Here is a 24,289-nt window from a genome sequence, read left to right as displayed (position 1 = left end):
CGTTCATAGCGCCCTTGAGGAAGCATCGCCCACGCGCATTGAGACTTGCTGTGGGCACGATTCTATGCAGATTCGCTTTCGGGGTATATATTCGGGCCATATCTAGGAACACTGTAACAAGCACGATGTGCATATCCTAGAACGAGATTGCGCCCTACAACGGAGTTAAGAGTCGATATGCCCAGATACGCGTCTCTCCCGCATTGCGGCAAGAGCGCGCATCCAGATTACTAGGCGCATGTGATGTATAAGCAAGATCGAGCGGTCGGTCTGCCTGCTTTCGATCGGATTCGATGATGTTCTACAAGACTGGAAACGTAAACGGCGAGCATGAACCTTGGAAGAGAAGCCGAGGTCGGAGCCTGACGATAGATGGCAAAGTGACTGCGAGCAAGCGACGTGAAGTAGATTGGAAGGAGAAAGGGTTGAAATGGATTGAGGTGCCAGAATCGAGCAGTAATCGAAAGAAAGGCGGTGGTTGGAGGCGGATTGGCAGTGTCGCGTGTTGCCGAGGTTTTGCCATCGGGGCTATCGGAGGAGCTTGGGCGGTGATGATGTCGAGATTCGGAAGGATGCTGAGCAATTCACACGCCGCCACTACAACCTGTCAACCTTCATTGCACCCCACCCAACCCTCTTCTTAGATTTCCCGGTCATACTACGAGTGCCACGTATCCCCACGTGCACTCTTTTCATTCTTTGTATAGTATTACCACCACCCACGCCGACATAACGCCATTTCATCATGTTCCACGGACAGAACTTGCCGTGGCGGGCGGCCCTTCGTCAGGCTTCACGATCGAATGCGAGGACTATCACCACTAGAGCCTCGTCGCGCCATCTCCCCGCACAATGCACGGCATCGCTGGTTGCCCGGCAACATCACCGATGCTCCTCGCCGCCCGCCGCGCTCTTCGCATACCGCAGCTTCTCCACAACGTTGGGTAGACGGAAGGAAGACGATACAAAGGCGCCACCAGAGCCGCTGGAGGAGGCCAAGGAGGAAGAAACAGAAGAGTCCAAGAAGCTGAAGGAGCAGAAAAGAGCAGAAGAGCTCGAGGGCAAGAGCGATGCGCCTGAGCCAATACCACCAAAGGCGAGTTCTGGGCGAGGCAGCGCAGCAGGAGGAAGCGGTTCAGGCGGCGACGGCGGTGGCAAGAAGCGAAAGGGCGCCGAAAGAGCCCTCGTCAAGCCTTCGATACCCGACGTCTACCCGCAAGTCATGGCGATACCGCTCGTCAAGCGTCCGCTGTTCCCGGGATTCTACAAGGCCATCACAATTAGAGATAGAGAGGTCGGACAGGCGATTGCGGACATGGTCAAGCGAGGGCAACCCTACATCGGTGCTTTCATGTTCAAGGACGATGGTGCCGACAAGGACGTCATCCACGATCCCAGCGAGGTGTACGACGTGGGCACATTCTGCCAGGTCACCAGCGCATTCCCCGTGGGTGCCGATGACAACTTTGCCATGACCTGCGTCCTCTACCCACACCGTCGCATAAAGATGACTGGTCTCAAGTCGCCACCGCAAGCGAAGGAGGAGTCATCTGTGGCTGAAAGCACACTGAGCGAGAGTGCGGATACCCCAGAGCCGGAGGCAGGCGCAACACAATCCAAGGGCGATGTCGTCGCTAGCTTCGAGGAGGCAACAGAAGAGGCCAAGGCGGCCCAGGGAGCGCTCGTACCCACCATCCTCAAGGGTCGCAATGTCAGCATTGCCGATGTTGAGAATATGGTCGAAGAGCCATTCGACCTGAAGAGCAACAAGACAATCCAGGTGCTGGTCAACGAGATTGTCAACACCTTCAAGGGAGTTGCACTGCTCAATCCGCTGTTCCGCGACCACGTCTCGACCTTCTCTGTCCATACCACTATGAACGTTGGAGAGGACCCTGTTAAGCTTGCTGACTTCGCCGCCGCGGTAGCACAAGCTGAGTCGCATGAATTACAGGATGCGCTCGAAGAGATGGACATTGAGAAGCGTCTCAGCAAGGCCTTGGAAGTGCTCAAGAAGGAGCTCATCAGCGCGGAATTGCAAAAGAAGGTTGCCGACGATGTTAATGCCAGAGTCACCAAGAAGCACCGCGAGTACATGTTGATGGAGCAGATGAAGGGTATCAAGCGCGAGCTCGGTATCGAATCGGACGGAAAGGACAAGCTTATCGAAAAGTTCAATGAAAAGGCTAACAAGCTGGCTATGCCCGAAGCTGTGCGCAAGGTCTTCGAAGAGGAGATGAGCAAGCTACAGGGTCTTGAGCCCAACGGTTCCGAGTTCAACGTCACACGTAACTACCTTGACTGGCTCACACAGCTACCCTGGGGTCTGCGCAGCGCCGAAAACTTCGGTATCCAACATGCGCGAGAAGTCTTGGACGAGGATCATCACGGACTGAAAGATGTCAAGGACCGCATTCTGGAATTCATCGCTGTTGGTAAACTTCGCGGCACAGTGGAAGGAAAGATTCTGTGTTTGGTCGGTCCACCCGGTGTGGGTAAGACGTCGATTGGAAAGTCGATCGCTCGCGCACTGAACCGTCAGTACTACCGCTTCAGTGTCGGTGGTATGTACGACGTAGCAGAGATCAAGGGTCATCGAAGGACATACGTTGGTGCGCTGCCAGGACGCATCATTCAAGCGCTTAAGAAATGTCAAACAGAGAACCCCCTTGTTCTGATTGACGAAGTTGACAAGATCGGACGCAACAGCAACCACGGCGACCCAGCATCAGCACTTCTCGAGCTGCTGGACCCAGAGCAGAACAACAGCTTCTTGGATCACTACCTGGATGTACCTGTCGATCTTTCAAAGGTGCTGTTCGTGTGCACAGCAAACATGGATGAGACAATCCCACAACCATTGCTAGACCGTATGGAAGTGATTCGACTGTCAGGCTACGTTTCAGACGAGAAGATCGCCATTGCTGAGAAGTACCTGTCTCCCGCAGCTAAGGAGATGAGTGGGCTGAAGGACGCCGATGTCGTTCTCGAGAGCGATGCGATTGTTGAGCTCATCAACAAGTACTGTCGCGAGTCTGGTGTTCGAAATCTGAAGAAGCACATTGAGAAGGTGTACCGCAAATCAGCACTGAAGATTGTCACCGATGTAGGCGAAGACGCCCTCCCCGAGGCTGCAGCGCTCACTGAAGAGGGTAAGGCTGCGCAAAAGGAGTCAGAGAAGGACAAAAGCGATCTCAAGGAGACACCGGAAAACATTGAAGAGCAGACCACCGAGAAGCCTCGCGTCGCGCTCAAGATCCCAGATTCCGTGCACGTCTCCATCACCAAGGACAACCTGAAGGACTACGTCGGACCCGCCATCTTCACATCAGATCGTCTGTACGACTTTACGCCACCCGGTGTGGCCATGGGTCTGGCATGGACGTCGATGGGCGGTTCAGCGCTCTACATAGAATCGATAGTGCAGAACGCGCTCTCAGCATCCTCATCACCCGGTCTTGAGCGCAGTGGATCGCTTCGGGACGTCATGAAGGAGTCGACCAGTGTAGCCTACTCGTTCGCCAAGAGTATCATGGCCCGCGAGTTCCCCAAGAACAAGTTCTTCGAACACGCCAGGATACACCTTCACTGCCCCGAGGGTGGCACACCAAAGGACGGACCGAGCGCTGGTATCACCATGGCGACCAGCATGCTCAGTCTGGCACTTGACAGGAAGATCAGGGATGATGTTGCCATGACTGGTGAGCTGACTCTTACCGGCAAGGTGCTGCGGATTGGTGGACTACGTGAGAAGACTGTTGCTGCACGGAGAGCGGGCGCAAAGACGGTCATCTTCCCACACGACAACATGAGCGATTGGCTTGAGTTGCCTGAGGTACGTTTTCCTGTTCTAAATGAAAATCAAGCTATCTGCTAACACATGACAGAACATCAAAGAAGGCATAGAAGGCCGCCCGGTTCAATGGTACAAGGAAGTCTTCGATATTGTCTTCCCAGATCTCGACAAGGACGTCGCGAACAAGATGTGGGAGAAGGAGCTCAAGGGAAAGAAGGGCGACCGCAAGAAGCGCGAGCAAAAGAAGAAGGAAGAGGAGGAGGAGGAGTCTGGTGAGGACGACGACTGAGCGAGTCTCACTTGGGACGAAATACTTGTACGATAAAGCGAATAGCGTGCTCAGCAGCGCAGCGCATTTTGGGCGTTTTTTGCATATGCATTGGCCATAGAGCCATAACGATTCGACTGCATTGGTAATGAATGATAACAATTCTCTCTTCTCATAGTGCGATTCAATGCGTACCATGCGCGTGAGTGAAAGAGGTTCCGATGATGCAAATGGATGATCTCACGTCAACCACAATATGCGGGTTGATAAGAAGGAAGCATATCCAGCATGATCCCTTCTGCCCTCTTCCGCGTTCACAGGCTGCCGATAGCGGGGCGGTCCGTACCTAGCTACCACTCCCGTCTTCGTCCACAGCTCTTATACCTAGGCATGTCTTCAGCCCACCAAAGATAGAACCTTGTGGAAGCAGCATCATTTACGCTCATCAATCAGAGTTTCAGCCGTTTTCTGACAGCATGGCAGCTACGTACCCAAGCTGCAGCTCCCCAACCCCTCCCTTAGCCCTCGTGGTTTTTCGTTACCCCTCATGCACGAACCCCACCACGCGTCACAGGGGGGATCGTGGGATGCCGCAGCAAGCCATGCGCATATTTGGGCCGGGCATTTTCGTGACGGCTACACTATGCAATCGATTAGCAATAGTGCGTCGTCAGCTTCAACGGCCGAATTTTGCAAGTGCCGCGTTACGCCTGGTTCACTCTGCGCCTGCATGGCATGGCGATGGAAGGAACTATGTAGTCTGTGACGCAACTGCCACATGTCTGAAGCCACCTGGAAAAACACCGGGCTAAAACACGACTAACAGAAGAGGAGAAAATGCCAACGCTGTTCGTGGCGTTTGTGGCTAGCAAGAAAGAATGCATGTGTTGATGTTTCAGCGCCTTACGCGCAGCCCGTGTGCGTTAGCCCTCGACTCCTTCGTCTGGTGCATGAACCACATTGACGTGTCAACGGGCGTTGCCTGGTATATAGTGAAAGGAGCGTGAACAACGCACACTGCGAACTGGAGGGAACGAATCATAGTCAGGGGTTGGGAAAAGTTGAGGTTGCTGTCAGACTTTGCTGTTTCGGTGGTGAGGAAGCTTCACTTTTTGTTTTGATGGTTTTGCTTGTGCTTGGGCGTGTCCTCGAGGCTGTGATGTGCGGCGGCATGGCGCGGTCCGGTGAAGTGGGTGAGGGACTACAGATCAGGACTTGGGAATGATAAGATGCGCAAGGGATAGGTCCTTTGTTCATACTTGATGCTCATGATGGATAGCTTCAAGTTGTTGGGAAGACAGCCGGAAGTACAACCCAGGTCAGGGATGGAGATACATTAGCGAGCATGATGGCCCCGAGGTGCAGCAGCAGCTTTACTCGAAGCTTGCCGGAGCGGTGCCTTGTGCGAGCAGGTGGGTGGGGCAGTTCGTGTACTGTTGCGACGACGGAGTACCTTCCCGCAAGTACCATGAGGTGCAGTAGCTGCCCTCGTCTACGCGTCGACTAATGTATGCAGGCCCAAATGAGGGGTTTTGGCTATATGGTGATGTGAAAATTGATGAGGGGCGGCGGCTGAGGCAGGGAAGAGCAAAGGGAGCAAGAGCAGGAATTTAATATGGCGGTTCCCAAGGGTCGGAGAGGCAGCGGGTGGTGGTTGAGCATGCCAGCTGCGACGGTGAGATGGGTGTGACTCTCACCGCAGGTCTGCTAGAGTGGCTGCCACAGACTCGCAGCGGCCAATGGGTAGGGGATCGGTGCTATGTCACGGCGGGACCCAGGGCGGCGTCGCGCCTGATTTGACAGGCAGAGGACCAGATTCGGGATTTTGGTGCTGCGGCCGCTGCAGGCAGAGGGCCTTTTCTGTCCAATGTGGTGTTGGCGCTTGACCGCCAGCTGTACAGCAGATACATGGCTACCATAGGGGGGCGCTGCAAAAATTTACTTCTCCTTTGCATTATTTGATTCTTCCCCGTCGCTGTCTTCCACCTGGGACCGAAGGCTTAGGCGTGTGTGAGGTGCCGACAGTCGCCTCTGGAATTGTGATTTGGCGCCTTTGCCTGGGATACGCTAAGGCGGTGTTCAACCGTTCGCCCGCCTGCGCGCTGTCATTGGCTCCGCGCCCCCAGCCTCAGTCGCCTTCATCCCATGTTGCTTGGGACGACTCATCATCGCACATTGCATCGCGTCGCCTCTAGCACACCACCGCCAGCCTCCTCGCCGCCGCCCTGCTCCTGACCAGACCCCCGCCGAGCCTCACCAGCGACATCCGCGTGCATTGCCCTGCGGCCCGTTTGCTCATTTGGGCGCATGTCGCTTGGGCGTCAACAATAGACGACCGCGGTATTTTCGTCATTAGCACGGAGATTGTCGTGCAGAATCTGCAGCCCTCGAATCCGCAGCGAGCAGGTGGCGTGGCACGGAGCATCACGTAGATCCATGGACGCAGACAGCCACAGTTACACAGGACCGCGACACAGCATGCAGTCGGCGCCAAATCGATAGCACCAATCCAGTCGACCCGTATCGAACCACCCCGACCAGGAACCTCCCCGCAGCGCGCCCGCCCGCCAACGTCACGCCCGAAGGCTGGCAGAGGGGGATAAGAGATGCCGCTGCTATCGGCCGACAATGGCGACTCAAGCAGGAGTCGCAGCCGCCAGCGCGCGCGCACCGAAGTGGGCGAGCATAGGAGCATGTGGGACCGCCTCAACTTCCAGAAGATCGGCTCCTGGCTGAAGAAGGACGAGCACACGCCGCCGCCCTCGCCCACCAAGCCCAGGATGTCCGAGAGCATGACCAAGGAGAGCAAAGAGAACAAGGACAGCAAGGAGATCACGAGGCCCCATTCGAGCGGTGGACTGCTGGGGCGGAGAGGCAGCAGGAAAGTCATCCCAGGTCTGCCGAGGCCCCTGACCTTCAAGCGAATGCAGAGCGAGAAGAGAGACAAGTTGCTCGAGGTGCCCGAGACGGAACATCGGAGAGCTGTCTCGGAAGATCGCAAGAGCTCCGTCCCCTCGAAGCGAAACCCCTCGCCCCCGCCCATGTCTGTGCCCTCCATGTCCGCTCCAGACGTGCTGAGTCCGCACGAGAGTCATAGCGAGAAGGAGAAGGAGTCATCGCCAGAAATGGAGTCATTTCCCAGCATAGAGCGCACCATTGGCGGCGGTCCAGACTCCAACATACCAGCGGGCGCGCGCCAGGTCGATTATGGCATTGAAGAACCGGAAGACTACATGTCGGCCGGCGAAATGTCTACAATCGAGGGACCCCCACAACTCCCGCCAGTGGAAGTAGCAGATGCCTTCTCCGACCGCGGCTCGCATCACTCAGGCTCAGACATCGACGACGTACGGTTGCAGGAGGAACTTGAAGCAAAGTGGATCCTCAACCTCAGCATGCACTTCCGCGACCTGTCGGACCGCGAGAAGTTCTTCGTCACCTTTGCCGAGGAGCCCACTAAATGGAGGCGGGTTACAGTATCGTGCGACTACCGGCATCTCGAGGCCGACTCACTCGAGGCGGATCTCAAGACGATGCACTACCAACGCGACAAGAGCAAGCGCATCTACGAAGCCATCCGCGACTCCCTACCCGATATCCAGTTCTACGACACCGTTACAAACCTCAAGCTCGAAACTGCCGACGGTCGTCTCCATGTACACGTCACCGAGGATATCAACGAGGCTATCCCGTACCCGCCCACGTCAGCCATCGAACACCTCGACTGCAAGCGCTTCCGAGAGAGCGCCATCTCTTTCGACTCTCATATCTCAGGCTTCGTATACAAGGTCTCCGTCAACAACAATACGTACATTAAGAAGGAGATCCCGGGTCCAGACGCGGTCGAGGAGTTTTTATATGAGATCAACGCTCTCGTCAGCCTGCAAGAATCCAAGTCAGTCATCAGATTCGAAGGCGTCATAGTCGATGAGCAGAACGAGCTCATCAAAGGGCTACTCATTAGCTATGCCGAGCTGGGCGCGCTGGTGGACGTCATCTACGACTTCAAGCCCACAAGCCAATACAAGCCCATGGGCCAACTCACCTGGGAACGCCGCGAGCGGTGGGCACGACAAATCGTCGAGGGTCTGTCCGAGATTCATGAAGCTGGATTTGTGCAAGGCGACTTCACTCTCTCAAACATCGTTATAGACAACGACGACAACGCCAAGATCATCGATATCAACCGTCGCGGTTGCCCTGTCGGCTGGGAGTCACCTGAGCTGGCTAGGCTGGTCGAAAGCGGACAGCGTGTAACAATATACATCGGCGTCAAGTCAGATCTCTTTCAACTGGGCATGGTATTGTGGGCGCTGGCCGAACTGCAAGACGAGCCGGAGCGCCAACAGCGACCACTAACTCGCACCCTCGATCGACCAAACACAGATGTACCGGTCTACTTCCGCGATATTATCAGAGCCCTGCTCAGTGACTCACCCCAAGGGAGACCGTCAGCGGCAAGCCTGCTCAAGAAATTCCCTGACGATATACTAGATCGGGACTTCAAGCCCAAGGCTGCCATAAGAAGCAGTGTTTCTACACATCGAAGCGACAAGGAGTACATCGACCCCAGGACGGCAGTCGACCTCGAGGATATATCCAAACACCGCCGCCACTCCAGACAGCAGTCGTCATTCGAGGAAATCAACATACCGCGCACAGAATACCCCGCATCCTCTGGCTCATACATCATTCCCGACAACCGCTCCGACCGTGGGCGGTCTGCTGGCCCCTTGAGCATTAGCGAGAGAAACAGACGAAGCGAATACTCGCCTTATCCCGGCCATCGGTCCGTCATGTCGCTCGACGACTCGGAGCTCGAGAATGAGCTTGCAAGCCTGCCAGCTAGTAGAGAAACGAGGTGGGAGCAGATCTACGTTGACGGCGATACCAAGCTTGTTCAGCGAGGATGCGCCGACCTTGACGTCCATGATTTTGTCACCCAAGAGCCGAAAGACATATGTATCACAAGCCCACCAGACGAGATGGAGAATTCATTTCTTGGGGGCAGACCAGCCGACGACGCTCCGCTGAGCGTGTCATTTGTTGGTGGACTCCAGCCACACTCAATGCGAAGCAGCGCACAAGGATCGTCTGATCAGGATCATCGAGAGTTTGGCAACAAAGCCTCCTTTAGCACTCGCGTACACGAACTGGCACAGACACAGCCGGATCAAGGATACTTAGATTCTGATGCTTCGCCGGGCTACGAAGAAGGTCGAAAATTCCAGATTCCTGCCTCTGGAGTGCTCACCAACCTGGAATACGACGTTGCCATGGACTCTTCCGCCTCCAATACTTCCCCTCCGTCGCGCGTCAGCACCGGCTTCTCTGTTTTCGATCGTCCAGAACCTTCACGCAGAGTTGACACGGGCTTCTCAATAGCGCAAGGGTACCGTATGCCAATGCATCAAGATTCAGGCTTCGGAGATTCCGAGCGGGTATCGTCTGAAAGCGAGCGAATACGCCACAGTCTTGACGAAAGCATCAAGGACCTCAACTTTACTAGCGAAGATGAGGCAAGGATCGACGAGCGACTCTGGGATGAGAAAGGAGCCCCCAAGTTTGGTGAGGGCGTGCGTGCAGTCGAGCTGCAGATCAAGCCGGAGCCCATTCCCATATTCACCATCCCGGCATCCCCACGCAAACAAGATAAGCAGAAGCAGGCGCGCGCATCGATGCCACGTCCGCCAATACCGAGCGTTGGACCGGCAAACGTGCTGAGCGTTGAAGACGTCCAAGACAAAGCTCTAGAAGAGAAGAACTCAAATACCACCATTCGAGCGCCTAGTAGACGCAGTCCGTACGCAGGGCCAAAAGCTGTCGACTCTATGGATATTGTTTCGACCGACGCCAAACACACCTCCAAGAAACCACATACCATCAGTTCGTCATCCAAGGACAAGCTATCGAATAAGCGAGCGAAAGATCCCTCGTACGACGATTACTTATCACCAGCCGAAGACGACGATGACGATGACGACAAACAAGCATCAAACGATCTCTCCGACTACCTCACTCACTCCATTTTCTTTGACCAAACTATTGATTACACACGCGAGCATCAGAAGCAGAAGCAGAAGAAGACCACAGGTCACGGTTCGCAAGGACCAAAAGTTTGATATTGAGACCCTTCGTTAACCTTTTCTTTCTATTCCTTTCCATCAACATGCATTCGCTTTAAGCCTTGTCTTTATACCAGAGTCTTTAGTATTATTTTTAATCCTCATGTGTGTATTCGTTCCTTCTCAACTCCTTCCTTCCTTCCTTCCTTCCTTCCTTCCTTCTTCCCTTGTTTTGTTAGCGATTTTCCGGGTCATTGGTACATGAGCGTTTTCTTTTCGGTTGGCGGGCGGGCGTTGTATGTCATGATCTAGGCACTACCTCATGATGTACGATTGACTTTTTCTTGGGATAGGCTGTGATGTCTCCATTTCAGGCGTTTGCTTTTGGCTGGATTGGGCAAGATTGGGGATACCAGGTCGATTTAGCATTTGGTAGCATGGGTATGGGCATTCTGGGAATATATTGCATTGTCCTCTTGCATGAGTCGTCTTGAATGTGACAGTGTACTTTCGTTTGATCTATGATGAGGGGATTGGGGACTGGACGAGCGTGTCTAGAGATGGCACATGAGGTCGTGCGATATGAGCAATATGGAGCAAATCAGTCGCCACAAGCACGCCAATCTAAGAAAAAACTAAACACCCTAGAGCCTACGTTGCTGTTAGGTTACCTACTTTGTAGGTTTTTGTCTTAATGTAGCCCGCAGGCCTGTTTAGTTTTTTTTCTTGTATAAGGTGCGAGTATCCTTTAGACTATTAGCTCATGTATCACATGTGTGCATCTTCTCTCCTATCAAGAGTAGGCAGCGAGGTAATGGATGCTGTTTTTACATGAACAATGAATTAAACACAGGTATCAGTTATTATCACGACTACAAATAAAATACAGATATGTGCGAAGAGCGCAAGAGAGAGTCACGCCTGCGGAACCCTACCAGCGGAAAGGAAAATACGGTCATCGATGCATCACGCCTTGACCCTGCCCGCGTTCCCAGCTGGGACACCCACGACCTCAATCGGCTTCTTCAGTACCGGGCCCTGCTCATCATCCGAGACCTCCTCCTCAGATTCGTCATCCGAAGTAATGGCGTCAGAAGTGCCCGCATCAGAGATTTCGGACTCCGAATCCCCATCCTCGGATGCGTCATCATCATCGCCTGAGCCTTCCTCTTCGGAGGAGTCGTGTTTCTCGCTCTCGATCTCGTCCTCATCGCTTGAGCTCACATCCGAATGATCGTTCTCCGTCTCAACCTCACTCTTACTCTCGATTTTCTCTCCTGAACCGCCGCGCATCTCCACCCCGTTCTTCACCTTATGCTCTTGCTTGGTTCTGTCTTCATGCTCATCCTCTGACGATGACAGCTCTTCCGGCCCCTCCACGTACATCTTTCCTCCACCCCGCAATCCTGGTCCTTCATTTTCCCGAGATTGTGTCGAGCTCGCGGAGTCCCTTTCCTTCTTCTTGTCCGAAGATGAAGACTTGCGACTGATCTTGCTGAATGCACGGGATGCGACAGATGGCTTTCGTTCAGGTTTTTCACGGCCGCGGGCCGACTGCTGACTGCTTTGGCTATCCACAGAAGCACGATTCTTTGCGCTAGCTTTACTGTCGCTGCGTTTGGGATAATTTATACCTGAGCTGTTTCTGCTCTCATTGCTGGAGGCGTTCGATCTTCGCTGTACTTGCGAGAATGACACTCGACTGTCGTTGCTTGACGCAGCCGATGATCTCTGCGCTGTCGCAAAGGGGTCTTGGGGGTCGTTGTCAGAGGCAAACGGGTTCTCCAGTGTGTCTTCAGGCGCGGCCCTACGTTTGTAGTCGGCAGGCCTCGAGGTGTAGTTTCCTTCGCCATCGTTTAATGAAATGTGATCGGGAGAGTACATTGACGAAACAGATTTCTTGGTGGAGCCGTACGACCGTCTTGCTGCGTTGTCAGAGAAAGGGTCGACATGAGCCCCCTCTGCAATTGACGGCATCGTCGCGTTGAAGTCTGGCCTTGCCTGATCGTTCATACTCATGCTCCTAGAACTTCCTTTAATGTTTCGAGCGGTCTTTTCGTCCGTGTTGGGGTTATCGATACCATCAGAAGCGTCATTCGCGAAGGTATATGCTCGCTTGGGAGTTCGTGTAAGCAACGTTTCACGACTCTTGCGCTCACGCTTCGACTTGGAAGAAGAGTCGGATCTCCGGCGAGTGCGCGGTCTTTGAGAGTCAGAGGGCCTCTTATTGTCTAGATCAATATCTTCGTCATCGGAAACTTGTGCCAACGAGCGGGCGTTTTCCTCATCTTCCTGTCGCTGCTTCTCTTCAGCTAGTCTCTGTTGTTCAGCTGCGCGCTGCTTTTGTTCGTCTACCAGCCTTTGCTCCTCTGCTAGACGATCAGCTTCCTCTTGCTTCTGCCTTTCCACCATTTGCTTCTTCCTTTCCGCCATCTGGCGGCGCGCCTCTGCAGCTCGATCTAGCGGTTCAGTCGGCTTGATCGCTCCTGTGCCAATGCTTTGTTTGCGTTTGACGTATGACTGGGGGCGTTCAATATTCGCGTTGTTGGCCTCGACAATCGTAGCCATGCTGTCAGACGACTCGCGTTTGTTTGCGCGTGGTGTGAAAGGCAGCGCGGGGCGATTGGATTTTGCCCATTCTCTGGTGCTACTATCAATGTCGACGTCTGTCATGGTGTCGCGTTCAAACTCTGAAGGATCTCGGAGTACTTCGGGTATTGGTGCATTCGGTTTCTTTGGTGACTTCTTCTGCGCCTTACGCCGTGACGGTCCAGGCTCGCCCTTCTCGATCTTGTCCCATATTTCCGACGCTGCTGTTTGATCTGAGTCATATGCGGTACTCGCAGGCTCGACCTTCGGCCTTTTGGTCACCGTGCGCACAGGCTTTGGAGAGAGTAGCTCAGGTTGCTGTACCTCAGTGGATAGGAAGACTCGCCCAGGAGGTCTGACAAGCCCTTCCCCTCCTGAGTACTCAATCTCCGGAGTATGCGGCAGTGGTTTCGCAGTGGGTGCGACGTGTGTGGCAACTACGCCCTCGGAGCCGTACCACTGACCGCTATGATATTGTTTACGCGGACTTTCGAGATCACGTAATTCGATAGGCCGCTGTTGCGAGAGACCGGCGATTTCGATATGGCGGCTGCGCTCCACATCGTGGACTGCATAGCGCACGCGCCTGTATGCCCTGTAAATGTAGAATGTACCGAGCGATGCCACCACGATCACAAAACTGACGATGATTGCCGGGAGTATGGCTAATGCCATGGTCTTCGAGAGAAGTAATCGGGGGACTTAGATAGTCGAAGTAAGTGCTTGATGGTATGTATGGGTGATAATTCGTCGCTGCACTTTTGCTAGATTGCGTACGAAGAGGTCTTTACAAATCTGTTGCAGAAAAGGTGTAGACGTTGCTCTTCATAAACTACCTGTGATTGGTGTCTGGAATTCCATTGCTGCAACAGCCACGACCATGTATTCTGTGAAATGTGCGGACACTTCAAGTGTGCGCTGCGAAGGGTATTTCGCCTTGTTCACATATCTCGACCACGTCCTGGATATTGCTCCTAATTGACTGTATGTTATCATGCCTCAAATCGGTCACACAATTGCGGAGATGTCAGGAGTTGTAAGAGTATGTGTATTTGTTTGTATTGTTTTCATACATTAACACGCATACAGAGCTGCGTTACGAGCATCGCCTCTACACGAGTAAGGTCTAAATGCTCCTCCCATGAACGAACTTCTAGTTGCAAGTGCCGGATCCGCTCTGGCATCCAGAACCACAGTGGCCTGAAGTAGATCCGCACCATCCATACTGCGAGCAGCAGGTACCGAATGTTGAACCAGCGCAAGTCGCACCGCCCTGAGTTCCGCAAGTGCCATCAGTAGAGACCTTCTTGGTCGGAGCAGGGGTGGTTGAACCGCCACCGCTGCCACCAGTGCCAGTGCAGGTTCCGAAGGCAGAGTTGCAGCCGGCGCTGCAGTGATCAGTGGATGATCCGCACCAGCCGTATTGAGAGCAGCAGTTGCCAAAGGTAGATCCAGCACACGTTCCCTTGCCTGAGCCGCAAGATCCGTCAGTGGAAACAGCAGTACCACTGCCGCCGCCGCCGCCGGTGGCAGGAGGGGTAGTAGAGCCGCCGGAAGTGGCAGTACGGTACCAGTTCGCCTCGGGCTCACCCATGCACTCGCCCATAGTGACACCGCGGTAGCCCTTTGACTTGAGGTACTCGAGCATGTAACCAGTAAGGTTGAGAGCAGTCTGCTCATGGATGTCGTGGGCGATAGCGAGGCGGTGACCTGAGGCGGGACCACCAACGGTGGTATCAATCTTGTTCTTGAAGTTGTTCTTGGCAACCTGGATGTTGGATAGCTGGTTGTAGTCATCCGTGTCCAAGTCGAAGTAGCTGACTACGTATCCCAAGTTCTTCATCACTGCCTGGCAAGCGTCGTTGCAAGACGAGTAAGGAGGACGCATGTATGTGGGGTACTTTCCGATAATATTGCGAATGGCCATTTCGTTCTTGACCATCTGGTCGTAGCGCTGCGCATCGGTGATTTGGCTAAGATCCTGGTGAGACCATGTGTGGGATGCGACTTGGTGACCTTCGGCAACCATACGCTTGATCACGTTGGACCACTGCGCTGTGCTGTCGATTGCGCCTTTTCCGAGGTTAATTCCCGTGACGAAGAATGTGGCCTTGAAGCCATATGTGGCGAACTGGTCGAGGACGCGGTCGGTGTAGATGTATGGGCTGGATGCTGATTAGTCGTGCTATCAATGCGTGGGGTTGTGAATGAGCCTACCCGTCATCGTAGGTAATGGCGACAGTGCCAGCCTTCTTGCAGGCGTAGACACCACCACCTCCGTATGCGACGCTGCCCCTCTGAGGACGGGGGTCGTTGCGTGTGCTGGCTCCACCAGGTGTCTTGTTGGCGTCGCAAGCCGGGCCAAAGTCAATCAAGCAGTCAGGAGCTTGGCAGTGATCTTTGGTCGTTCCGCAGTATCCCTAGAGCGAGTCAGCTATTGTAACAGTTCAAGATCTAAGATCAACATACGGCACCTGAGCAGCAGTAGCCCGCAGCGCACTTGGCGTTGGCGAAGCTGGGTCCGCAACGGCCGTTCTGACCACCTTGGCGGGTTTCCAACATGCCATCCCTTGGCTGAGCGGGGTGTCGAAGCACGCGAGCAGCGACAGGAGGTTTAAAGTCGGCTTGCAAGTCTCTCGGTAGGCCGAACATCTTGGGTGCCCCTGGGACTCCACCATGAGCAGCCACAAGAGGCGCCACAACACCGACGGTAAGGAACTCGGAGAAGCGCATCTTTCCCAAAAATTAGATAATTAACAATAAGACCAAAGTCAAAGTCTTCAAAGCGAGTGACAGCTGCCAAAGGAAAAGATTGGCAAAGTGAGAGACTGATAAAGGCCGGTGTAGGGACGGGGCGCAATAAAATAAAACAACAGCAGCAGCAATATACTTATAAACGCCAACCCCATGCACACATCTCGACGCATCGATAGAAAAAGACCGGAGAGCATGACGTTTCTGGTAACTAATGAGCGTGCGAGCTAGGTATCGCAGATCAAACATCGCGCATTATAGCCAAGAGGCGCTCGCGCCGGCACACCTCAGAACGAATACGAAGGAGACGGCGGGCGTGGCACTCGGGATGTTGGGGGAGATTCCCACATGGGCCGCGCCCAGAGCATGCCTACCGTACTTTGGCGTACGATTGGGATAACAGTGCTGCAGGCAAACCCCAACAACGCATCGCTACCACTGTTAGCACTGCCGGACCATCGAATTGCCGCCGCTGTCATGCTGTCATTCATGTAGGAGCCGGGTGTAGGAGGGCTCCCAGCGCGATAAGAACGGCGATAAAGAAGCAATTCCCAGCTGTGCGACGGCGCACCTTGGCTTCAACAAGCTGACTGTTCGGGCGAGGGAGTTAGGGGGGAAAGTCGGGTACAGAAGTTTGCCAAGAGTCGGGAGGATGCAGCGGCGGAACCAAGACTTGCCCAGGCGCACCTAGCGACGCTGGGCTGTTCTAAAAACAGAGCTGCATGCATGGCGTCGACTCGCCAGTGCCTTCTGAATGCGGCAATACTTAGTTGCTATTGATTTTGACGCTGAAGTTTTTCGCATCTTTGCGCTTTTGAGTTTCGGAAATTTTGCGCATGTGGGAGGAATCTGGGGAAGAGATGATGTAATGTGGTAGTCGGATCGGGGCTCCGCCACGCTATCGGATGAGGTAAGCGCACCGGCACAGGCGGATCGTGAGATCTGTCTCACTGGTCTAGCCCTAGTGTAGGCTGACAGAATTCATGCCCTCTGACCGTATCTTCAAGATTAGCTCGAGTGATTTTGCACGTCTGCCTCAGTGTCAATACCCTACTCTCGTATTGCTACTTGGCTTTCCCCGCTCTGCCTCTTCCCCGTCCACTCCCTCTGCCTTTGCCACTCCCGCGTCCTCGTGTCGCAGCCGTCTTCTTCCTTGGCGAGTTCCGCTCAGTCATATCCGTCATATCCGTCTCACCATCGCTTCCTTCGGCAAAGAAGTGGCTCTTGACTTGTGCGTCACTTTTCCTGGCTGCCTTACGCCTCGGCGCTGAACGTGTAGATGGCGGTGGTGTTGGTGGGTCGGAAGGAGCGCCAGAGGGCGTGTCATTGTCAGACCCTGATTCTATGACCGTAGACTTACGTTTTCGCGTGGACGCTGTCATGAGTTTGGCTCCGCGACCACGTGGACGACCACGACCACGAGTTGAAGATGTGGCGTTCGACTTGCGACGGGTAGATTTTGGTTGAGGCATATCCTCGTCGTCTTCTTCGTCGTTGCTTTCGTCTTCTGGAGGTTCAGGCGCGTCCATATCCTCGTCCGCATCATCATCAGGATGCTCGCTGGATTCGCTGGGCGGCTGCTGAAGCGCCTGGGTGAGGGAGATCGGTGTGCGATATGTACTTTCCGCCATGGGCGCGCGCGACACATCTTTCTTTTCGCCGTGGTCAATGGTTAGATCCCCATGCTCAGGATCGTCTTGACTTGCTGGTAGAAAACCACCAGCCATGTCATCATCATGGTGTATACTCTGGTACGTCCGTTCAGGTACGAAGCCACCGCCAGAATCAGCGCCATCGCCGCGCATGAAGCCGCCCTCGAAATCGGTGTGGTTCTGAAACACTTCCCATTGCGACATCTTCTCCCCACCATCTTCTTCGACCGAAATCTCCTTCTCCTTGACTGGCAATTCAACATCCTCCCCGTACTCTTCTCGCATTCTTTCCACGATTCTCAGTCCACTCGCAAATTTTCTCCAAAGCCCCAATAGGAACTTTTCCCTCTTTTCTCTCTCTTTTCGCTGTTTTTCCGCCTCTTCAACTTCCCAAGCATCAATGAGCATATCCTCGTGTTCCTGTGCAATTACAACACCGGTTATGACAGGCACAGCGCGTTGCTTTCCAAACTCGAACCCGGTACACGCTTCCGCATGGTCTATGTTGAGTTTACGACATATGCGCGCCGTACCCCTGAGTGGAACATGAACAGCGCCTTTCGGCACCATCGTGGGCACATAAACGTCAATGTTTCCGTATGAGTTACGCGGGATTTTGCCGTCAACAATAGGATCAGGAATGATCCAGTCCGTCTGCGCTTTAGAGAAGAGACCTTGTTTCACTTTCTCGCCTTCAAGACGTTCCTGCTCTTCCATCTCGCGTTTACGTGTCACCGTAACAGCCCGCCTAGGTACGAGCTTGAGGGGCTGTTCACCTTCCCGTACCTCTCGGCCTTCTTTGTGCCAGGATTCTTGGGTCTTGCAGTTTACAACGTCCTTCCGCAGATATACCGGCTCGGTTTTCTCGTTGCCGCTTGTGCCGAAGGTGAAATGTCGAACGATCTTGGCGCCGGGTATGAGTGCCTCCTCGCGACGCAGGTGGCGCTCAAGCACGTATTCAGTGGAGTTCTTATAGCCCTGTAGCGTCTCCTTTCCGCCTTCGTGCATTTCCTTCTTCTTTTCTGGTTGTACCAAGACAAGATCACCTTCATCTTCAACTTCATCCCATGGCTGACGCTTGTCGTGAGGTCGTGCATAGGGGCGCATTTGCGACTTCACCCAGTCCCACTCTTCCCACCGTTTGACTTTGCCGCGTTTGTTGTGTATGGGTATCTTCTCAACAGGCATGCGAACACCCCTTGTCCGACCAGGCCACTTGGGTACATATCTTACAGTGACATCCTTTGCTGTGCCGTCAGAAGAGAAGGCGATGAAGTAGGCTGATACCTGCCTCGCCCTGTCGGCCGTTCCACCGCGAGCGTAGAACTCGGAGAATTTGTCTGAAGACGCCGCACTCGCGATTATCGCCTTGGGAAGCGGCGAAACTGCTATAGGTGTATGGGTGAGATGAGAGATGGCCTCTGTCCAGTAGGTCGGAAATGGCAGTTCATCGCGGGGGTTGCGGGGCTTTCGCGCTTTCTTAGTAGGCCGCTCATCTTCTGATCCCGAAGAAATAGATATGACACTGCTCAGGTCGCTGCTATCGTCCGGGTCAACTTCGGCCGTTTTGCCACCCTTGTTTGTACCGCCGAGAGGTTGCGCTCTACCGTTCGTGGCTGCTGATTTCGAAGGAGTGTTGCTGTCGGCAAGCTTCGCATCCTTCAATTTCTCCAGATTCTTAGGCGTTCCTTCTTCGCCCTGATTCCAGCCATAACCAATTGGCTGTAGACTGACTACCATGCGGGCCTCGATGCCGAGCCCTCGTACTAAAGCGGTGAACAATTGCTCTCCCAAGTCCCTGCTCCCCTCGCATTTACGAGCTCTGTCGCGGAATGCTTCTAAACTCTCCACTCGCTCGCCAAAAGTATCGGGATGATCAGGGTCCTCTCTCCAGGTATTGATCTCGGCTTCTAGCGTCGATGGCGAGAGGTAGCCGCGTTTGCGTAGGCTCGGAGTTGTTACTTGGAACTTGGACTTCCAATACGCAGAGAGATACTTTAGGAGGCGAAGTAGAGGATCCCCAGCTGACATGTTTGGGACTTTCGGCTCGAGTGGTTCAGATGTCGCGTTCCAATCGCGACCTTTCTTGGCGCCTTTGACATCGCCCTTGCCCTTACCCTTGCCTACGGGAGCTTTCTTCTTGTCTTCGCGAGCAGACGATCGCTTCTGCGGACTTTCGTACACTTTGACGCCGTTCTTTCCGCTGCTCTTCCACGTACCCTTCTTGTCTTTCGTTACCGTCTTGGGTGGACTCGGCGCCCTCTGCACAACGACAAGATTAGGGCCGTCTGTGATTCCGGCGTTATCCCAGTACCTCTCCAGTTCGCGCCAGCAGCCGGCCGACATGCCTTCCACTAGTATCTTCTGCACTTCCTTGTCTTGTATCCAAGCGTTCCTGATAAGATTGTGGTACATCAGGCACTGCACGTGCATACAATGTGTGACATTTCGGATTTGCCGCTGGATCTTGGATGCGCCCTTTTGTCCTTCCGATTTTGAGTCGAAGGCGGTCTTCGGCGCGGCGGACAGGGTGAGGGCGATGTCGCCAGTGATGACGGGCGCAGGACCGTGGTCTGTTTTATTGTTATTCTGCGCACCGAGCGCGTCTTCCCAATCGTCGGCTTCGCTCTCGTCGCTATCACCACCAGCTGTCGCCCTTCCCTTGCCTTTGCCTTTGTTTGCGCCGTTCAGCGGAACATCTTCGAAATCATCTTCGCTGCTCTCCGGTTCTGACAACTCACTGTCGTCATCTTCTTGTTCCAACAGGGCTTTGGTCTGGGCCAGCGTGAGCTTGGCCTTTGGCGGTGCGTCGAGGGTTTCAAAGACAGACTCTTTGCCTTTGCGCGTGGGTGCAGTAGCTTTGCGAGCGCGCGCACGCTTCGGTGGCGGTTCTGTTTGCGGTGAGGCGGATCGCGAGCGCTTTCGGGAGAGGATGGGCGGCATTCTGATGCCTAGTTGTCGTTAACGCGATCGTGACATAGGGACAGGCGTGGTGCGACTTGTTTGTAAGGGTTGAGGCTAGATGGCTGGAATGATGACGCACTTTCCCCTGTTGGAATTCCGATCTGGCGGGACGATCTCGTGCAAGGACCCACAGTCGCGTGGCGCCTTTTCGCGCGGTCACGAGCGTCTCACGTCACATCAGGCACATTGTCCAAAGTCCCTGCATTGACATTCTACTACTCCAGCCCCGAGCCAATTTATCCCGTGCATCATAATTGCTTATTTGCTAGCCCGAATCAGGACCGGTCTAGCCTACGAGTCTCGTGGAAGCCAATAACTCTTCTCAGACCTTCTTCCAAAGTATCTTTATCCATTGAGAAAAGAAAGCGGAAATTGCCTGGCTTTTCATCATGATATGCGTGGCCGGCCGACATCTCTACGCCGTGATCATACAGCGCCTGTCTCAGTTCATCTTCACCCTGCCACGTCGCGCTCCGTAAACACGCCGAGAGATCGATCCAGAGGAAAAACCCAGCGTTACTAGGTCACATGGTCCTGTCAGTGACTCCTGCCATGCAACAGCTCGAAAACGCTGGGGTGTACTTACGCTTGCTTGTTGTAGCGAATTCCAGCTTTGTCAAGTCCCTTGGTGACAAGCTCTTGGTGTTCACCCAGCACCCTTGCACTCTCGGCTAGAAATTGGTCGTGCCATTCGTCGTCCTCAAGCATAGTGGTGGCTATAGCGTCTGTGACTGGCGATGCGCCGTGGAAACGTCTGCGCCAAGCAGAAAAATTAGCGTAAGTAGCTGTATCTGGGTGTTCAAGCAGACGTACGCCAGAGACTGCACAGCTTGACTCAATTCTTCGTTTCGGGTGACTAGACACCCTAGTCTCAGACCAGCAGCGGCGAAGTCCTATCAACGCATCAGTTACAACAACCATTTCTCGCACGAAAGTGGTCTGACCTTTGACATTCCGTACATCACATGGACAAGCTTATCATCGATGATGCCGGTCATGTCAACAGAGAGTACTGATGTAAAGCCAGGATGATAATCATCCGTTCGATACACTGACTGAGCATAGATTTCATCGCTGATGAGATGAATCTTATGCTTTGCACAGAATCGTAATATGGCCTCGAGAGCTTTGTGAGTATAGCACTGCCCTGGAAAGATGAGTCAGTTCGACGGCTCTTTACGGAGGTGCATGGTACGCGCCAAGAGGATTGTGCGGGTTGGAAATGACAAGTGCCTTCACGTCAATTCCGTTTCGGCCCGCTTCTTCAAGGGCGCGCTCGTAACATTCGACCGCTCCGGTAATGAACTGATCCACGCCATGGAATGGGGTGTAAACCAACTTGCAGCTGTTCCAAGTTCAGTGGCTGCTGAACGCAGTTATTGACACGTCGAGACTCACTTCGACATGCTTCGCATATCTGGGTTGAAAGAGCCATATATCGGCATGCCAAGGAGCAAACCTTCATTCTCTCCATCCGTCAGACACAGTGACAAGATGTCATTCAATGCCGTCACACCGCTGACAAAGGATACTTCATCCATCGCCACAGCTGATGCGGCGGGCAAGAAGCGCTTATTGATGAAAGTAGCCATTGCTTGCCGTAAGCGATTAGAGCCGAATGGGCCATCATGATAGGTCAAGGTGTCAAGTTCAAATGAAGGGACGCACTACACAATATGTTAACTGAGTCTCTCTTGTTCAAGTGCAAAGACCAACCTTGGTCTTCACGTAGTCGAGCACTTTTCCGCGCATGAGAAACTATTCGGTACTTTAGCTCTGATACTCAAAGTATGACAACCATGATGTTCGACTCTTGCTTACGTTTTCTGCATTTCTAAAGGACACTAAACCTGCTGGATGCTTGGTTTTGTCGTAGGGGAGGCCACGATCTTTCGTGTAGCTTGCAGCCAGATCTAAAGCCGCATAATTGCGGCCACGTATAGAAAGCATGTTCTTGTAAGGGTGAGTCTCAGGTTTCTAGGCACCTGATTGCGAGAGGTGTCGGTTCATGAAGCAATGGCGCATCTGAAGCTCTGATTCGCAATGCGGGGCAGCTGTTGCATGCGTGGCAGCTTTACTTGTGAGCTACTCAACAAGGTACCTACCAAAGTGGTCAAGTGCATGATAGGCTGTGAGTCATATAAAAGGCGCAGCAGGCGGGCATGGTAGCACCGAGTTACAATAGGATGCTCTTTGGACGAGCCTTGCTTGCGGATATTGTCTCGACTGCTGCCTGGGAGGCCGCCCGCCTTGAACAGGGTGGAACGCCTCAACGAACGATTGGACATGAGATGTGCGCGAAGAATGCAGTATCCGCTGCCAGTTTCCAAAAGGGATAAACGCCAGATGAGACTCATCAACCTGCGATATGAATAGTACCAACACCGGCTGCAGTGGTTGCCTTGTTGCGTTGACGACGTGTGGCGTGTTGTGCTGAGGGCTGACCTGGAGGTGTCGCGCCGTTATATATCGAGTGCGCATCCCCAACCTCAGGGTATCCATCTGAACCTTGTTGAGATGTTATCACATTTTGTGATGATGTCCAACGTCTTCCATATTTCCGAGGGCGCACTTGGTTGCCGCCTGCCTCTACGAGAGCCACTAAGCGACAAAACAAACAAGATGATACCAGCACTTGCCGAGCTAGGAGAAACGAAACGATGCGCGAAAGGAGGTGGAAGATGCGGGTGAACAAACACTGGGCAAGAGCTGTGAGTTTCACGCGTTCCCGCGCGATGACGCACGTGCACGTGACGGAACTCGACGGAAGGTCTGCGGTAAACCTCAGCTCGAGGTGTCTGTTGCTATTGATTCACAACGCTAAATTCTGGATAAACCGACAGATAGTCACATATCTTGCGGTCGACAACGTTTCGATAATTTGCACAGTACCAAAGTCACGAGTGCAGGGAGTTGAGCCGGGCACAACCCCTCACCAAGTCTCAAAATGGTATGGCGCAGGTACCCCGTCGGATTGATCGCTGCACGGCGCCGTCGCTCGTCCCTTCGTCACAACCACATTTGCACGTCGCATCGCATTAAGAGTGCACTTTCATCGCTGCTAACCCCACAACCTGACCAAATCGCCGCGAAAGACGCAGCGAAACCGCCAGAATGCTGCTCGACACCTACATCATCAACATAGCCACACCTGCCCGTGACCTGTGGCTCCTCAGGCAGCCGGCCTCCCTCCCCAGTCCTCTGCCCTTAGCATGCATTTGCTGCGATTGACCTTACGCTCTCTTCTCTACTTTTTGCTCACCTGCGTTGCTACTCTTCACCATACTGTACCAGCCTTGTTACAGTCTGATCTTGCATACTGTTGACGCTCTCACACTTTAGTTCCGTCATTCTCGTCGGTCCCACATCTTCCTGTCCTTAGGCATCCAGATACACACCGGAGCATGTACCCGCTGCTGCTCCTCACAGTAATTATTACTGTCCTTTCCTGTCCGGTGGAAGCGTCGAACCCGTTTGCAGACCTCATCGTGTCTGACACTCCCATGGACGGAACCTATTCCGACATCGACGGCGTGCTGTGCCAGCTTTGCTGCCTGCCCTTGTACCAATGCTTTCACGGGCACATGGTAGGATTCTGAGTCCCTTCTCTATGGCGCATGCTAACAGCTTCATTCAGAACCCATATGGCGCAGCGAGCCCTTTCTACGTAGACCCCAGTGTCTTGCACATGCCGCCGCTCGGCTTCGATCGTACGCAACCAGACCTAGCACCGATATACGAATTTGTCAACGAGGGGCAGCCCTTGCTCAGAGAGCACGTCCAAGTCATGGATGCGAACGAGACCATGGTGCAGCCAGCCACTGTGCAAGCGCATGTTGAAGATACCTATAACCCTGGTGATCGCTTAGCGACACCACGCAATCGGAAGCGACAACCACCTCGCCCGGGTGGTTTCCATTGCGACAAGGACGGCTGCAGTAAGACTTTCAACCGTCAATGTGATTTGAAGTAAGTCCTACCACTGGATCAAGCGTACCGGATTGTCGGCTTACCGTTGTAGTCGCCATCAGAAGAAACATTCGACCGATAAGCCTCACGTGTGCTCGAAATGTCCCATGAGCTTCGACTATCCGAAAGATTTGCGGAGACATCTACCACAACATAATGACCCTTCTTTCGCAACGGACAAATACCTCTGCCCACATCCCGGCTGTGGTAACCTCGACGGCTTTTCTCGCAG

General features: G+C 53.8%; 6 protein-coding genes across 6 annotated transcripts; 3 read left to right on the top strand and 3 right to left on the bottom strand.

Moving 5' to 3' along the window:
* Positions 1-745: 745 nt before the first annotated feature.
* Positions 746-4,085, top strand: PIM1 (ATP-dependent Lon protease pim1; the record flags this gene model as incomplete). The annotated part of the gene is made up of 2 exons (XM_049362572.1): positions 746-3,835; positions 3,888-4,085. The coding sequence occupies 2 exons, from the start codon at positions 746-748 to the stop codon at positions 4,083-4,085; spliced, it is 3,288 nt and encodes a 1,095-aa protein (XP_049225164.1).
* Positions 4,086-6,670: 2,585 nt separating this feature from the next.
* On the top strand, positions 6,671-10,186 carry J4E78_001918 (uncharacterized protein; the record flags this gene model as incomplete). Its single annotated transcript, XM_049362571.1, has 1 exon — positions 6,671-10,186. One exon carries the CDS (start codon positions 6,671-6,673, stop codon positions 10,184-10,186), a length of 3,516 nt encoding a protein of 1,171 aa, XP_049225163.1.
* A 909-nt stretch (positions 10,187-11,095) lies between these two features.
* Positions 11,096-13,393, bottom strand: J4E78_001917 (uncharacterized protein; the record flags this gene model as incomplete). The annotated part of the gene is made up of 1 exon (XM_049362570.1): positions 11,096-13,393. One exon carries the CDS (start codon positions 13,391-13,393, stop codon positions 11,096-11,098), a length of 2,298 nt encoding a protein of 765 aa, XP_049225162.1.
* Positions 13,394-13,871: 478 nt separating this feature from the next.
* Positions 13,872-15,451, bottom strand: J4E78_001916 (uncharacterized protein; the record flags this gene model as incomplete). The annotated part of the gene is made up of 3 exons (XM_049362569.1): positions 13,872-14,883; positions 14,936-15,138; positions 15,188-15,451. 3 exons carry the CDS (start codon positions 15,449-15,451, stop codon positions 13,872-13,874), a joined length of 1,479 nt encoding a protein of 492 aa, XP_049225161.1.
* A 1,085-nt stretch (positions 15,452-16,536) lies between these two features.
* J4E78_001915 (uncharacterized protein) lies at positions 16,537-21,041 on the bottom strand (the record flags this gene model as incomplete). The annotated part of the gene is made up of 4 exons (XM_049362568.1): positions 16,537-20,068; positions 20,675-20,842; positions 20,902-20,981; positions 21,033-21,041. The coding sequence occupies 4 exons, from the start codon at positions 21,039-21,041 to the stop codon at positions 16,537-16,539; spliced, it is 3,789 nt and encodes a 1,262-aa protein (XP_049225160.1).
* A 2,631-nt stretch (positions 21,042-23,672) lies between these two features.
* On the top strand, positions 23,673-24,061 carry J4E78_001914 (uncharacterized protein; the record flags this gene model as incomplete). The annotated part of the gene is made up of 2 exons (XM_049362567.1): positions 23,673-23,675; positions 23,726-24,061. The coding sequence occupies 2 exons, from the start codon at positions 23,673-23,675 to the stop codon at positions 24,059-24,061; spliced, it is 339 nt and encodes a 112-aa protein (XP_049225159.1).
* Between the last annotated feature and the right edge of the window lie 228 nt (positions 24,062-24,289).

The sequence above is a fragment of the Alternaria triticimaculans genome (genome assembly GCF_023758025.1).
Source record: "Alternaria triticimaculans strain BMP 0046 chromosome Unknown scaffold_2, whole genome shotgun sequence".
NCBI lineage: Eukaryota > Fungi > Ascomycota > Dothideomycetes > Pleosporales > Pleosporaceae > Alternaria > Alternaria triticimaculans.
Note: the sequence above shows the minus strand (reverse complement) of the source record. Positions and strands in the feature narration are given on the sequence as shown.